The 15,000-nt window shown below is 44.8% G+C and overlaps 2 protein-coding genes and 1 pseudogene across 2 annotated transcripts in view; 2 read left to right on the top strand and 1 right to left on the bottom strand.

The window, feature by feature from the left end:
* LOC130244313 (coiled-coil domain-containing protein 42 homolog) overlaps positions 1-1,981 on the bottom strand; it is a 4,846-nt gene extending 2,865 nt beyond the window's left edge. The window contains 7 exon segments of the mRNA XM_056476692.1: positions 1-99; positions 437-519; positions 592-749; positions 969-1,066; positions 1,069-1,144; positions 1,473-1,524; positions 1,833-1,981. The exon segment at positions 1-99 is cut by the window's left edge and continues 71 nt beyond it. Of these exon segments, the coding sequence (XP_056332667.1) occupies positions 1-99; positions 437-519; positions 592-749; positions 969-1,066; positions 1,069-1,144; positions 1,473-1,524; positions 1,833-1,915 (649 nt within the window). The 5' untranslated portion in view covers positions 1,916-1,981.
* Positions 1,982-9,834: 7,853 nt separating this feature from the next.
* Positions 9,835-14,262, top strand: LOC130244668 (ankyrin repeat and SOCS box protein 2-like; annotated as a pseudogene).
* A 674-nt stretch (positions 14,263-14,936) lies between these two features.
* The window catches only part of LOC130244913 (protein Z-dependent protease inhibitor-like), a 4,023-nt gene continuing 3,959 nt past the window's right edge, over positions 14,937-15,000 (top strand). Inside the window, 1 exon segment of the mRNA XM_056477489.1 lies at positions 14,937-15,000. This exon segment is cut by the window's right edge and continues 400 nt beyond it. Coding sequence (XP_056333464.1) covers positions 14,980-15,000 — 21 coding nt within the window. The 5' untranslated portion in view covers positions 14,937-14,979.

The following is a 15,000-nucleotide window of genomic DNA, read 5'->3' as shown; positions in this document are numbered from 1 at the left end:
GCCGCTGTAACTGCTGCAGGAGATCCTGTCGGCTGATGCTGAGCGTCTCGTAGCGTCTGATGATGGGCGCCACCAGGTCTGTACCCAACCCTAGATAGTCTGCACAGAAGAGAGCACACTAAGACCAATGACAGCACTGAAGAGCCACTAGCTGTGTTTCCATCCGTCTGTATTTCAGCACATGTTTAATTAAATGTTAATGTCATCATATGTGCAGTAACAGCGTGCGCTGGTGGTTGTGCTGACTGTAAAGCCTCCGTCCTCCATCAGCACAGTGCTTCAGTTCTACTATTACTCTCTCCAGATCATCTTGATCATCTGTCTGCGCTCCCGTCTCACTTGATGATGGAGACGCTGATGATCTGTGCTGCATTACAGTATTGATCATGTATCTGCTGCTCATCAGTGGACGGACCCTCATCTGCTGTGCTCTTACTGTCAGGAAGTAAATCCAGAGTCTTCATCAGGAACTCCTCGAATATCTGATATCTGCTGACCCGCTCCCTCAGACGCATCCGCCTGGTGGAGACACATCATCAGTCTGAGCGTCCCCACTGTGTGTGTGTGTGTGTGTGTGTGTGCGCGCATCACCTGTCCTGCAGTCGCTCCATCTGATTGGCCAGCTCTTCTCTCTCCTCCTCCTTGCTCTGGCTCTGCTGTTTCTCCATCTGGAACTTCTTCATGGCTCTCCTGCGCTTCAGCTCGTTCTCCTCCACAAACCTCTGGAAGCGCTCTGCTCTCTGTCTGCTCTGTGTGTGTCAGGCACATCTGCGTATTAGTGTGTGTGTGTGTGTGTGTGTGTGCAGGGTTACGTGGTTTACCAACTCATATAATGACACGGGTCTGACTCAGTTGTGCTCCAGTAAGCTGGTTTACAGGCGCACCTCGTGTTCCTGTAATTCAGACTGCTTCAGATCATGCCTAATGGGGTCTTCTGCCCCCGGTGTGTGTGTGTGTGTGTGTGAGACCTCCTCCTGTGCGCGCTGCAGTAGCTCTCGTCTCTCCGTCAGGCTCCTCATGCGCTGGTGTATCTGCGCTCGTGTGTGTGTCAGGTGTGTGTCGATGTGTCCAGCTCCTCTCTCTTCTTCAACACCAGTGTGCACTGCAGCGTCCTCACTCCAGACTCCAGGATCATGCTGGGAGACTGCACACGCACACACACACACACCACACAACGCACACACAGCACACACACACGCACACACAGCACGCACACACACACACACACACAGTAATAATCAGTAGTGAACACTGTGCTGCTGAACTCTCCTGCAGGAGCTGTAGTGAGAGCCCGGTGCTCTGGGAGTGTTTGGGTCTTCCCTCATCAGTCCAGCTGCTCTGTGACCCTCAGGAGGAGCTAGCGCAGGACTCAGAGTGATCAGGAGGATGAACACCGCACCAGTCACAGACAAACCTAAAGAGACGAGACTATAAAGCAGAACCAACCGGCTGGAACAGCTCTAACACTGAACACCCTGTGTGATGATGGGGATGAGTTTGAGCTGGCCATCGCTCTCTGGCTCTCTGAAACACACACACACACACACACACACACACAACCGTCAGCTGTGATGAAGATACACTCATTACCTTGAGTGTGAGACGTGTGTGACTTCAGTGCGGTGTTGGGAATTTGCTGATTTATACTGAAGTTAATTAAAAGCAGACACTGCTTAATATTAGCCTGCATCCTCATTCCTGCTGGATCCGGTCAGCCTGTTGTCTTATATTCAGGTTGCTCTGGTGTCTATGTGGTTCATATTAGGGCTGTAACGGGTCACGGTTTATCTGTACGGATCATAACCTACGGTTCAGAACACATGTACCGGTACCTGCTCTCCTCCGGCTGCGGCTGCGTCACGAACACGTTCTTCCTCCGGTTCTCCAGCCGGAGCTCCAGCAGATCCGCCTCCATCCTGAAGCAACGACCGCGACCCGGTCCTGCTGCTCCGACACCGTAGGAAACACTGAGGACGCGCCGCCGTTGTCATGGTGACCGAGCGGAAGTCGAGCCGTAGTTTCCGGTCGCGTCATCCAGAGCTCTGGCTGCATTTACACTGCACTGCCCAAAGTGACTCAGTTCTGATGTGTTTCTCCCATGTGACACAGATCAGATACGGCCCATGTACGTGTAAGCAGGAACAAATCACATGGATTTCCGATTTACTCATATCAGACTCAGGCCTGTTCATATGTGGGTCTGATATGAATGGGATCTGTGAGCTCGTGTCTGCAGTGTGAGCAGGTAGATCAGGCTTTCACCTGTCAATGCGAGCTCGCGTCATTAACACGGTAGAGAAGACAAGTCTGACACTTTCATTTCCGAACAGACTGCAGCAGAGTCCCACACATTAAATCTCACACACCAGGACTGAAAGAGCTTTATATTGTCATACACACAGGTGTTTAAGCGTGTTAACGAGAGAAAGAGCGCGCGCAATGTCCACCACGTGACCAATATAAACAAACATAACACTAGGTTATACATCACACCATGGACATCACATTAGATGACTACTGGTTTAAAAAGCCTATATATCAGAGGAAGATGAACAAATGAGAACCTTTCTACTACAGTAAAAATATATATTTATAAATAAGTATAAACTACAGTAAAAGAGCTTGTTCGAGAGCTTGAACAGATCACACACAGGAATAGAGAATAGACACTCTTTAATGATCAGCTGTTAGTCAGCGCCTGCTCTTTTGCTCATGCTCATTGCGCCTCTGCTGTGTAAATGCAGATGATCAGATACGAGTCACTTTAAAAGATGATGTAAAACAGCTCAGCAAAATAATCAGATCCAGTCACAAAATCATAACTGATCATCAAGATCTGCAGAGTAAATGCAGCCTTTGTTTTATGTGGAACTTTTACCCAGTAAATATCAAACTAGCTCTAATCAATGATTAATAATCAGGTATTTAAAGAGTCCAGCGGTTCAGCAGTACCTGTTTTCTGCCGGCAGGTGGGAGTGGCACTGTCGTCATTCCTTCACAATAATACAGCTGTTTGACGAATCTGAATGGTAACCACTGCTGAAGATGGATATTAGTGTTCACAGTATAAATGTGTAGTTTTGGTCAAATAGAATAACTGTAATCAATCAAATGTGCCTCATATTAATGTAAATACACGCGACTTATTCAGAAAAACGTCAAACTAGCTTTCTAGATATGATAGAGGTCTACATGTTTATCTAGATATGACAGAGGTCTACATGTTTATCTAGATATGACAGAGGTCTACATGTTTATCTAGATATGACAGAGGTCTACATGTTTTTCTAGATATGATAGAGGTCTACATGTTTTTCTAGATATGATAGAGGTCTACATGTTTATCTAGATATGATAGAGGTCTACATGTTTTTCTAGATATGACAGAGGTCTACATGTTTATCTAGATATGACAGAGGTCTACATGCTTATCTAGATATGATAGAGGTCTACATGTTTATCTAGATATGATAGAGGTCTACATGTTTATCTAGATATGATAGAGGTCTACATGTTTATCTAGATATGACAGAGGTCTACATGTTTATCTAGATATGATAGAGGTCTGCATGTTTTATCTAGATATGATAGAGGTTCTACATGTTTATCTAGATATGATAGAGGTCTACATGTTTATCTAGATGATAGAGGTCTACATGTTTATCTAGATATGATAGAGGTCTACATGTTTATCTAGATATGACAGAGGTCTACATGTTTTTCTAGATATGACAGAGGTCTACATGTTTTTCTAGATATGACAGAGGTCTACATGTTTATCTAGATATGACAGAGGTCTACATGTTTTTCTAGATATGACAGAGGTCTGCATGTTTATCTAGATATGATAGAGGTTCTACATGTTTATCTAGATATGATAGAGGTCTACATGTTTATCTAGATATGACAGAGGTCTACATGTTTTTCTAGATATGACAGAGGTCTACATGTTTTTCTAGATATGACAGAGGTCTACATGTTATCTAGATATGACAGAGGTCTACATGTTTTTCTAGATATGACAGAGGTCTACATGTTTATCTAGATATGACAGAGGTTCTACATGTTTATCTAGATATGATGCAGCCAGTCACACCTGTTACTGTAACAGTGAAATCACAGTGAGTTCATGTGTGTAATGAATAAAATGGAAACTTCTTGTATTTAAGTCAGAATTGCGAGATATAAACACAATTCTGAGAAATAAAGTCTGCAGCTGCATAATATAAAAAGTCAGAATCACCACTATATTTCTCAGAATTCTGACAACATACTAAAGGTAAAAAGGTCCGCCCCCTTTAGCAATATTAGTGTTGGATTGTCTCCAGATAAACCACTGTTATACAATGACTTGCCTAATTACCCTAACTTTACCCTAATTACCCTAGTGAAGCCTTTAAATGTCACTTTAAGCTGAATACTAGTGTCTTGAAGAATATCTAGTCTAATATTATGTGCTGTCATCATGATATAGACAATAGACATCAGTGATTAGAGATGAGTTATTAACACTGTTATGATTAGAGATGAGTTATTAACACTGTTATGATTAGAGATGTTCACTCGATGGTCATATTTAAGTATAATTATAATCTGACAGAAGGGTGAATACTTTAGAAACCCCCACGCGTCTGTGGAGACAAAACAGAACAAGGAAAATACTGAATAATGTTGAATTACAGGTCATTTAAGCAGATAATATGATGAAAAGAACATTCCTAATCATAAAGAACAATTATTAGTGTGTGTGTGTGTGTGTGGGTGCGTGTGTGTTTGAAACTGAAGAGAATAGTGTCCTCTATATATGAGTGCAGCTGTAATGAGTCTGATGGCAGTCAAGATAAACACAGCAGAGACTCCATAAAAGGATCTTCATCTGCACCACGCACGCACGCACACACACACACACACACACACAGCACACACCACACACACACACACACACACACACACACACACACACACACACAACAAAAGGAACTTTGATTTTAAACAATAATGTCCTGCTCGCTTCAGTTGATGTGTGTAACGCGTTATACGGATCAGAAGACAAACAGCAGCTGAGTGAGTCCCTGATGAAGTGTGTGTGAGTGTGTGTGAGCCAGCAGAGCTCCCACCAGAAGCCAAACAGTCGCCCAAACACCGCATCAGACGCTGGCTGCGGGGGGTCGTGCTATGGTGTGTTCAGCGGTATTCAGTGCAATTCTCTGGAACCCGGTGTGTGTGTGTGTGGTGTGTGTGTGTGTGTGTGGTGTGTGTGGTCTGTGTGTGTGTGTGTGTGTTTTCCCCTTACAGTAAAACAAAACCTGTTCAGTGTGATGGAAACAGGCTCGCCCGCAGTCTCTCTCTCTCTCTCTCACACACACACACAATCTGATGACGGAATATGCAAATGTGAGCAGGTTATGATCATCACTGTGCGGGGAGAATGTGAGCTATGCTGCAGCAGATGATCTTCAGGATGATCAGAGCACTTCTGGAGGACAGCTTCAGTCATTCTGAGGAATCACTGAGGCTGATCTGAGAACCTGCGCTTTATCTGATCTGGCTCGGCGGAACAGCGTTAGTCAAATAAGGTAAAGCCAGCCCTCACATGTCGACAGATGCTAAAATTAACCCACTGAACAGCTGAATGTGTGTGTGTGAGCGCGCGAGTGTGTGTTCCCTGATGTCCACACACACACACACTCACTCACACGCACGCGCCTTTGTCCGTCCTCGCAGTAACACACACAGGATGACGCGATGTCTCTTATGCCGAATATATTTCAATTATTCAGAACAAACCGACAAAACAGCAAACCACGGCGGCGGAAAACACACACACACCCCTGTGGAGGAGCAGAGGCGCGCCAGGAGCCCGCACAGTGAGTCCCCGAGTGTGTGTGTGTTTATTATAACGCGTTTCTGTATTAATTCATGTGTTCACCACTGTGTTTGTTTAATATGTGTGTATTATGTGTTTATACTGTTTCCTGTGTATGTTTATCGTGTTGACCACTGTGTGTTTATTACTATGTTTACTATTGTGTGTGTTTATTAGTGCTTTTACAGTGTTTGGTGTTTATTAATGTTTAACTACTGTGTTACTATTGTTTATATGTGTTTGCTACTATTTATGTCTTCATTATGTTTACACTCTGTGTTAATTATTGTGTGTGTGTCTGTATCATTAGTGCGTTTAATACTGTATGTATATATGTGTGTGGTGTGTGTTGTGTGTGATCAATTGATTGTGTGATGTTCAGCTGTCATAATCTCTGCTCATCAGGTGTGTATCTGCGGTCTGGTCTGGTCTGTAGTCCTCTTACACCTGCTACTGAATTCATATCATACACACATGAGAAATACGAGAGCGGTAGACAGTAATACTGTCGTGTTTTCTGAAACCGCACCACATTAAAGTGTAGCTATTATACCATATAACCCATTCCATAGTAGGACACAAACATGTAGATCTTCTTTACATGTTAATCATTTCTACATGTGTTTGATCTAAAACTAGTAAGAGTTCACATATTTATTCTGAGAGTCAGAATATTTACAGAAATATCCTTCAACTGCGTACAGACCAATGATTAACAAGACACAAACCAAAATCTGCTCCTCGCTTAAACAACTGCTGTCTACTCAACCTTTCATTCAACTCTAAGATCATTCAATTATAGTTTAGATCTAGAGTAAAAATATCAACAGCTTTAACTAAGATGATGTCATATTGTCTAAATATAGCCTTTACGTATATAAGTTAACGATAACAGAGTTGAGGATAACAGAGTTGAAGATAACAGAGTCGAAGATAACAGATCGAAGATAACAGAGTTGAGGATAACAGAGTTGAGGATAACAGAGTTGAAGATAACAGAGTTGAGGATAACAGAGTTGAGGATAACAGAGTTGAAGATAACAGAGTTGAGGATAACAGAGTTGAGGATAACAGAGTTGAGGATAACAGAGTTGAGGATAACAGAGTTGAGGATAACAGAGTTGAAGATAACAGAGTTGAGGATAACAGAGTCGAAGATAACAGAGTCGAGGATAACAGAGTCGAGGATAACAGAGTTGAGGATAACAGAGTTGACGATAACAGAGTTGACGATAACAGAGTTGAGGATAACAGAGTTGAAGATAACAGAGTTGAGGATAACAGAGTTGAAGATAACAGAGTTGAAGATAACAGAGTTGAGGATAACAGAGTTGAAGATAACAGAGTTGAAGATAACAGAGTTGAGGATAACAGAGTCGAGGATAACAGAGTCGAGGATAACAGAGTTGAAGATAACAGAGTTGAAGATAACAGAGTTGAGGATAACAGAGTTGAAGATAACAGAGTTGAAGATAACAGAGTTGAAGATAACAGAGTCGAGGATAACAGAGTCGAGGATAACAGAGTTGAGGATAACAGAGTTAACGATAACAGAGTTGAGGATAACAGAGTTGAGGATAACAGAGTTGAGGATAACAGAGTCGAGGATAACAGAGTTGAGGATAACAGAGTTGAGGATAACAGAGTTGAAGATAACAGGTTGAGGATAACAGAGTTGAAGATAACAGAGTTGAAGATAACAGAGTTGAGGATAACAGAGTCGAGGATAACAGAGTTGAGGATAACAGAGTTGAAGATAACAGAGTTGATGATAACAGAGTCGAGGATAACAGAGTTGAGGATAACAGAGTTGATGATAACAGAGTTGAGGATAACAGAGTCGAGGATAACAGAGTTGAGGATAACAGTTGAAGATAACAGAGTTGAGGATAACAGAGTTGAGGATAACAGAGTTGAAGATAACAGAGTTGAAGATAACAGAGTTGAGGATAACAGAGTCGAGGATAACAGAGTCGAGGATAACAGAGTTGAGGATAACAGAGTTGAAGATAACAGAGTTGAAGATAACAGAGTTGAAGATAACAGAGTTGAAGATAACAGAGTTGATGATAACAGAGTTGAGGATAACAGAGTCGAGGATAACAGAGTTGAGGATAACAGAGTTGAAGATAACAGAGTTGAAGATAACAGAGTTGAAGATAACAGAGTTGAAGATAACAGAGTTGAGGATAACAGAGTTGAAGATAACAGAGTTGAAGATAACAGAGTTGAGGATAACAGAGTTAACGATAACAGAGTTGAGCATAACAGAGTTGAGGATAACAGAGTTGAGGATAACAGAGTCGAGGATAACAGAGTTGAGGATAACAGAGTTGAAGATAACAGAGTTGAAGATAAAGAGTTGAGGATAACAGAGTTGAAGATAACAGAGTTGAAGATAACAGAGTTGAGGATAACAGAGTCGAGGATAACAGAGTTGAAGATAACAGAGTTGAAGATAACAGAGTTGAAGATAACAGAGTTGAGGATAACAGAGTCGAGGATAACAGAGTTGAGGATAACAGAGTTGAGGATAACAGAGTTGAAGATAACAGAGTTGAAGATAACAGAGTTGAGGATAACAGAGTCGAGGATAACAGAGTTGAGGATAACAGAGTTGAAGATAACAGAGTTGAGGATAACAGAGTCGAGGATAACAGAGTTGAGGATAACAGAGTTGAAGATAACAGAGTTGAAGATAACAGAGTTGAGGATAACAGAGTTGAAGATAACAGAGTTGAAGATAACAGAGTTGAGGATAACAGAGTCGAGGATAACAGAGTTGAGGATAACAGAGTTGAAGATAACAGAGTTGAGGATAACAGAGTTGATGATAACAGAGTCGAGGATAACAGAGTTGAGGATAACAGAGTTGATGATAACAGAGTTGAGGATAACAGAGTCGAGGATAACAGAGTTGAGGATAACAGAGTTGATGATAACAGAGTTGAAGATAACAGAGTTGAGGATAACAGAGTTGAGGATAACAGAGTTGATGATAACAGAGTTGAGGATAACAGAGTCGAGGATAACAGAGTTGAGGATAACAGAGTCGATGATAACAGAGTTGAGGATAACAGAGTCGAAGATAACAGAGTTGAGGATAACAGAGTCGAAGATAACAGAGTTGAGGATAACAGAGTTGAGGATAACAGAGTCGAGGATAACAGAGTTGAGGATAACAGAGTCGAGGATAACAGAGTTGAGGATAACAGAGTTGAGGATAACAGAGTCGAGGATAACAGAGTTGATGATAACAGAGTTGAGGATAACAGAGTCGAGGATAACAGAGTTGAGGATAACAGAGTCGAGGATAACAGAGTTGAGGATAACAGAGTTAACGATAACAGAGTTGAGGATAACAGAGTTGAAGATAACAGAGTTGAGGATAACAGAGTCGAGGATAACAGAGTTGAGGATAACAGAGTTGATGATAACAGAGTTGAGGATAACAGAGTCGAGGATAACAGAGTTGAGGATAACAGAGTTGAAGATAACAGAGTTGAGGATAACAGAGTTGAGGATAACAGAGTTGATGATAACAGAGTTGAGGATAACAGAGTCGAGGATAACAGAGTCGAGGATAACAGAGTCGAGGATAACAGAGTCGAGGATAACAGAGTCGAGGATAACAGAGTCGAGGATAACAGAGTCGAGGATAACAGAGTCGAGGATAACAGAGTTGAGGATAACAGAGTCGAGGATAACAGAGTTGAGGATAACAGAGTTGAGGATAACAGAGTTGAGGATAACAGAGTCGAGGATAACAGAGTTGATGATAACAGAGTCGAGGATAACAGAGTTGATGATAACAGAGTCGAGGATAACAGAGTTGAGGATAACAGAGTTCACAGTGTTAGTCTTTAGTATATGGTGACCTGAGTCTCAGTGTTTGTCCAGATGTGTTCTTGATCAGACATTAGAGAAGTGTTAAGAAACAGTGTTTAATCTACTCAGCTCAGTAGAGAATGTGTGCAGTCAGAGCTGGTGTCGGTGTGTATAGTGGAGCAGTAATGTGCTGGTGTTTCCTCAGACCGGGACCCAGCGGGACTGAAGCACTGGACAGGATGACTGGATGCCGCTGCATGAAGCTGCTCACCGTGGACAGAAACACTGCCTTCAGGCTCTGCTGAGAGGTCAGATGTTCACACTCACACACACACACTCATCAAACTAGCTGAGTCCTTATCTAAGTCCCATTATGCTCAGACATTCTGTTTGAATAGGGAAACACATTTTGTGAAATGTAATCTCCAATAAAGTGAAACAGCAGCTGTGTGGTCAAGTTTGGTCAGTGAATGTGGAAACGAGATCACGACACCAACCTGCTTCATGGCTTTTCTGTTCAATGTCCTCTGAATAACGCCTCGTGCTGCTCTTCTGAAGTAATTCTGCACTGTAGTCTTGATGCTGAATCTCCTCTAGATATGACAGCGACTCTCTTCGTTTGCTAGTCTGTGGTCAGTCGAGTGGTCTCCGTCATGTGATGTGTGTTTGACAGAACAGGCCTCTGCTCTGAAGTCTCTGTACAGTCACAGAGCTTTATCTTCCCACATGCTGGTACAGACCTATACTGAAATATCCTGAAATGAGCGTGTGTGTGTGTGTGTGTCAGAGGGCCAGGTGTGTGTGGACAAGCGCACTCTTCAGGAGGACAGCGCTGATGCTGGCGGTGCAGGCGCGGCAGCTGGAGTGTGTGCGGATCCTTCTGGAAGCCGGAGCGGATCCTGATATCTGCAACAAGAGCAAAGAGACGCCGCTCTATAAGGGTGAGAGAGAGAGAGAGAGAGAGAGAGAGAGAGAGAGAGAGAGAGAGAGAGAGAGAGAGTGTGTGTCTTGAGAGTGAGTGTTTGTGTAAGAGTAAGAGAGTGTGTGTGTTTGTGAATGAGAGCTGACGTCTGGTACTGTGTGTGTGTGGACGCACTAACGACTGCTGTGTGTGTGTGCAGCGTGTGAGCAGGAGTGTGTGCAGACGGTGGAGGTGTTGCTGCAGCGTGGCGCAGTGGTGGACCAGCGGTGTGTGCGTGGTCGCTCCGCTCTGCATGCGGCTGCAGGACGAGGCTGTGTGCAGATCTGTGCGTGTTTGCTGCGTGCCGGAGCCTCCAGAGACGCACGCTGCGCTCAACTCAACACACACCGCTGTAGAGGCTGCGCGACATGGACACACAGACACTCTGGAGCTGCTCATGCGGAATGGTACTAACACACACACACACAGTAAACCACATGCACAGCGGTACTTAACACTACTGCAACACACAGACACTGATTAGCAGAACCAAACACGCTGTGGTACTCAACACTACTGCATACACACACACACACACACACAGCAGTAATCAACACACTATATCCTGTATAGTCCAGAAGTATAGGCTGGTGTGTAGAAGCTGAGGTCATCTGTTGTGTGTGTGTGTGTGTGTGTATTCAGGAGCCGCGGTGGATCTGCAGACGTGTGACGGACACACAGCTTTAATGGAGGCCTGCAGACACGGACACACAGATGCAGTGCGAGTACTGCTCAAACACCACGCAGACACACATCGCGCCTCTGCTGACGGACTGCTGCCGCTGCACATGGCCAGTCAACACGGACACCACCAGTGAGAGGAACACACCACGCACACACACCAACACATCGAGACCATCTTCAAGTTCATCAAAGCCCAGATTAAACTTGCTCTCTCTGTGGGACTCTTATTTGAAACAGGCAGATGGAGAGTTTAGTGTTCTCTGTATGATGTGAAGCGATTCACAACACAAAATGCAGGATATACAGATTAAACATGTATTCAGCGCCCACACTGCAGAGGCGTACGATCTGCGTAACTGTGTGCTTTGTTAGTTTAACATGCAGCATTCCTATTGTGTGTGTGTGTGTGTCTGCAGTGTGCGTCAGGAGTTTGTGTAGTGTTAATATCGTAATATAGCTGGCGAAGCAAAATTGACCCGGACAGACAACACATGAACATTCATTCATTTTCCTTCAGCTTAGTCCTTTTATTCATCAGGGGTCGCCACAGCGGAATGAACCGCCAACTATTACAGCATATGTTTTACACAGCGGATGCCCTTCCAGCTGCAACCCAGTACTGGGAAACACCCATACACACACACTCAGACACTACGGCCAGTTTAGTTGATCAATTCCCCTATAGCGCATGTGTTTGGACTGTGGGGGAAACCGGAGCACCCGGAGGAAACCCACGCCAACACGGGGAGAACATGCAAACTCCACACAGAAACACCAACTGACCCAGCCGAGACTCGAAATAGGGGCCTTCTTGCTGTGAGGCCACAGTGCTGACCACTGCACCATATATTGGGAGAAGTCACCAAACTTTAAGATGAAAACACATCGCTCAGAGTTCTGCTGTTAAAATGGTGCTAAATCAGGAGTCAGGAGTGTTAAATGTGTGTGTGTGTGTGTGTGTGTTCATCTGCAGGATCGTGTCTATACTGCTGCCGATCACCAGCCGCTGGAGGCTCCGTCAGAGCGGGATCTCCCCTCTGCATCTGGCGGCGGAGCAGGGTCACCTGCGGGTTCTGGAGCTGCTGATCGGCTCGGGCTGTGATGTGAACAGCAGGCTGTCAGACGAGCGCTCCGCTGTGTTTGCGGACCGCCGGGTGTCTCCGCTGTACTGCGCAGTGGCCGCCGGGAGGACAGAAGCGGCCGCCGCACTGCTGCGTGCCGGAGCGGACCCCGAGCTGGACCCCTTCAGCCCGCTGCTGCTGGCGGCCCGGCAGGCCTGTGTACGCACAGTGGAGCTGCTGCTGCGGAGCGGAGCGCACGCTAACACACACCCGCCCGCACACAACACCACATTCCCTGCGGCACTGCTGCACACACACCAGCTGGAGGTGCTGCGGGAGCTGCTGGAGCACGGCTGCGACGCACACGCCTGCTTCACCTGCAGAACACACTCGCAGGAGGAGGACACACTCGCAGAACACACACCACACCGCCAAGATCACGGTAATGTCACACACACACTCGCAGAACACACACCACACACCGCCAAGATCACGGTAATGACACACACCACACACACTCACAGAACACACACCGCCAAGATCACGGTAATGTCACACACACACACACTCACAGAACACACACACACAACACACCGCCAAGATCACGGTAATGACACACACCACACACACTCACAGAACACACACCACACACCGCCAAGATCACGGAAATGTCACACACACACACACACACTCACAGAACACACACACAACACACCGCCAAGATCACGGTAATGACACACACCACACACACTCACAGAACACACACCGCCAAGATCACGGTAATGACACACACACACTCGCAGAACACACACCACCAAGATCACGGTAATGACACACACACACTCGCAGAACACACACCGCCAAGATCACGGTAATGACACACACACACACTCGCAGAACACACACACCGCCAAGATCACGGAAATGTCACACACACACACTGCCAAGATCACAGTAATGACACACACACCACACACTCGCAGAACACACACCGCCAAGATCACGGTAATTACACACAAACACACACTGCCAAGATCACGGTAATGACACACACACACACACACTTGTAGGATGCACTCGCAGAACACACATCACACACTGTGAAAATCATGTTAATGACTGACACACACACACTTGCAGGAGGAGGACTGTGTATATGTGCTGTTCAGTCTGGTCTGCTTTAGTGATGTGTGTGTGTGTGTGTGTTCTCCTGCAGTTCTGTGAGTGGCTCTGCTCGTCCCGCTCTGCTCCCTCTGCTGGCCGTCTGGTGGATCTGCTGCTGGATTATGTAGGGAATGTTCAGCTCTGCGGCCGGATCTCCAGCCTGCTCCGGGACACAGCGCAGTGGCCCAGCATAGAGGAGAAGACCTGTGAGTGTCATCAGCAACACTGCTATACACACTGTCCTCACACACACACACGCACACACACACGGACTATCTGCTATAGTAATCTGAAAAAAAGAGTAAAGCATTAATTTAACCAACATTAATGACCCAAACACCCTCAACACATTTATATCTGATCGTTTTGGTTGCTGTGATGTCTGTTCCTCCAGCATTCTTCAGATATCTCCTTTTCTGTTCAGCAGAAGAAACGTTTAGATGCGTGTGAGGAAATGTTCATCTTGTGTGAACTGCCCCTTTAAGATGAGCAGATGTTCTCAGATCAGCACTGTGAATGATGTCTGAATGCTGACCTGTGTGTGTGTGTGTGTGTGTGTGTGTGCAGCGTCTCCTCGAGCCCTGATGCACCTCTGTCGGCTGCAGATCCGTCATCAGCTCGGCACACACAGACTCTTTGGCACAGAATTGCTTTGCAGAGAGGTTTTACATGGTCATAAAGAAAGCATGACTAACTGATTGTGCTCTTGTGTAATATGACACTCAGAATATTTTAAACTCAGTATTGATTGCTGTGTATCTGGATCTGTTACTGATGTTATGCATTTCTGTCAACCTTTTTTCAAAGCATTGCTGAGATACTCTTTACTTTAATAGTTTATATGAAGAGTTTCAATGCTGACATATGGTAGTTCATAATAGTTGAAAAGCTTTAGTCAGCGATAAAGGGTATCTAGGCAGTTGTTCTCTCAGAATAAAGCCTGACAGGTTTATCAGCAGCTGTTGTAGAAGACTGAAGGGTTTATTCTGTGAACACAACCCTCTGGATGTACTTTATCCTGATTATTACCCGGCGACTGGCCACAATACCTGACAATTAGACACAGAACATTGATCTGAGCTGTAATAGTAACACAGGTGTCTGTAGCTCCGCCCTTTTCTGAAAAGAGCACAATCTCATTTGCATTTAAAGCGACAGTCTCCAAAACGCCACAATTAGGATCAAAGCCTGAAAGGGTCCGTTTCAGAGAGCTGGAGAACATTATCTGTGTGCTATTCTCAGCTCTATGTAAAACACACACACACTCTAGTCTAGACACAGCTGAGATGCATTTACAGCGTTTAGAAAGGCACATAATAGGTCTCCTTTAACTTCTGTTGTACTTTCATTGTTTTATGGCTCTTTGGGCATCTAAAATCCTCTTCAGCTCAAGGATTTCCCACAGAGAGTGTGAGATGGAGTTCAGACTTCTGCTC

Source organism: Danio aesculapii, chromosome 17, assembly GCF_903798145.1.
Source record: "Danio aesculapii chromosome 17, fDanAes4.1, whole genome shotgun sequence".
NCBI classification, from domain to species: Eukaryota; Metazoa; Chordata; class Actinopteri; order Cypriniformes; family Danionidae; genus Danio; species Danio aesculapii.
Note: the sequence above shows the minus strand (reverse complement) of the source record. Positions and strands in the feature narration are given on the sequence as shown.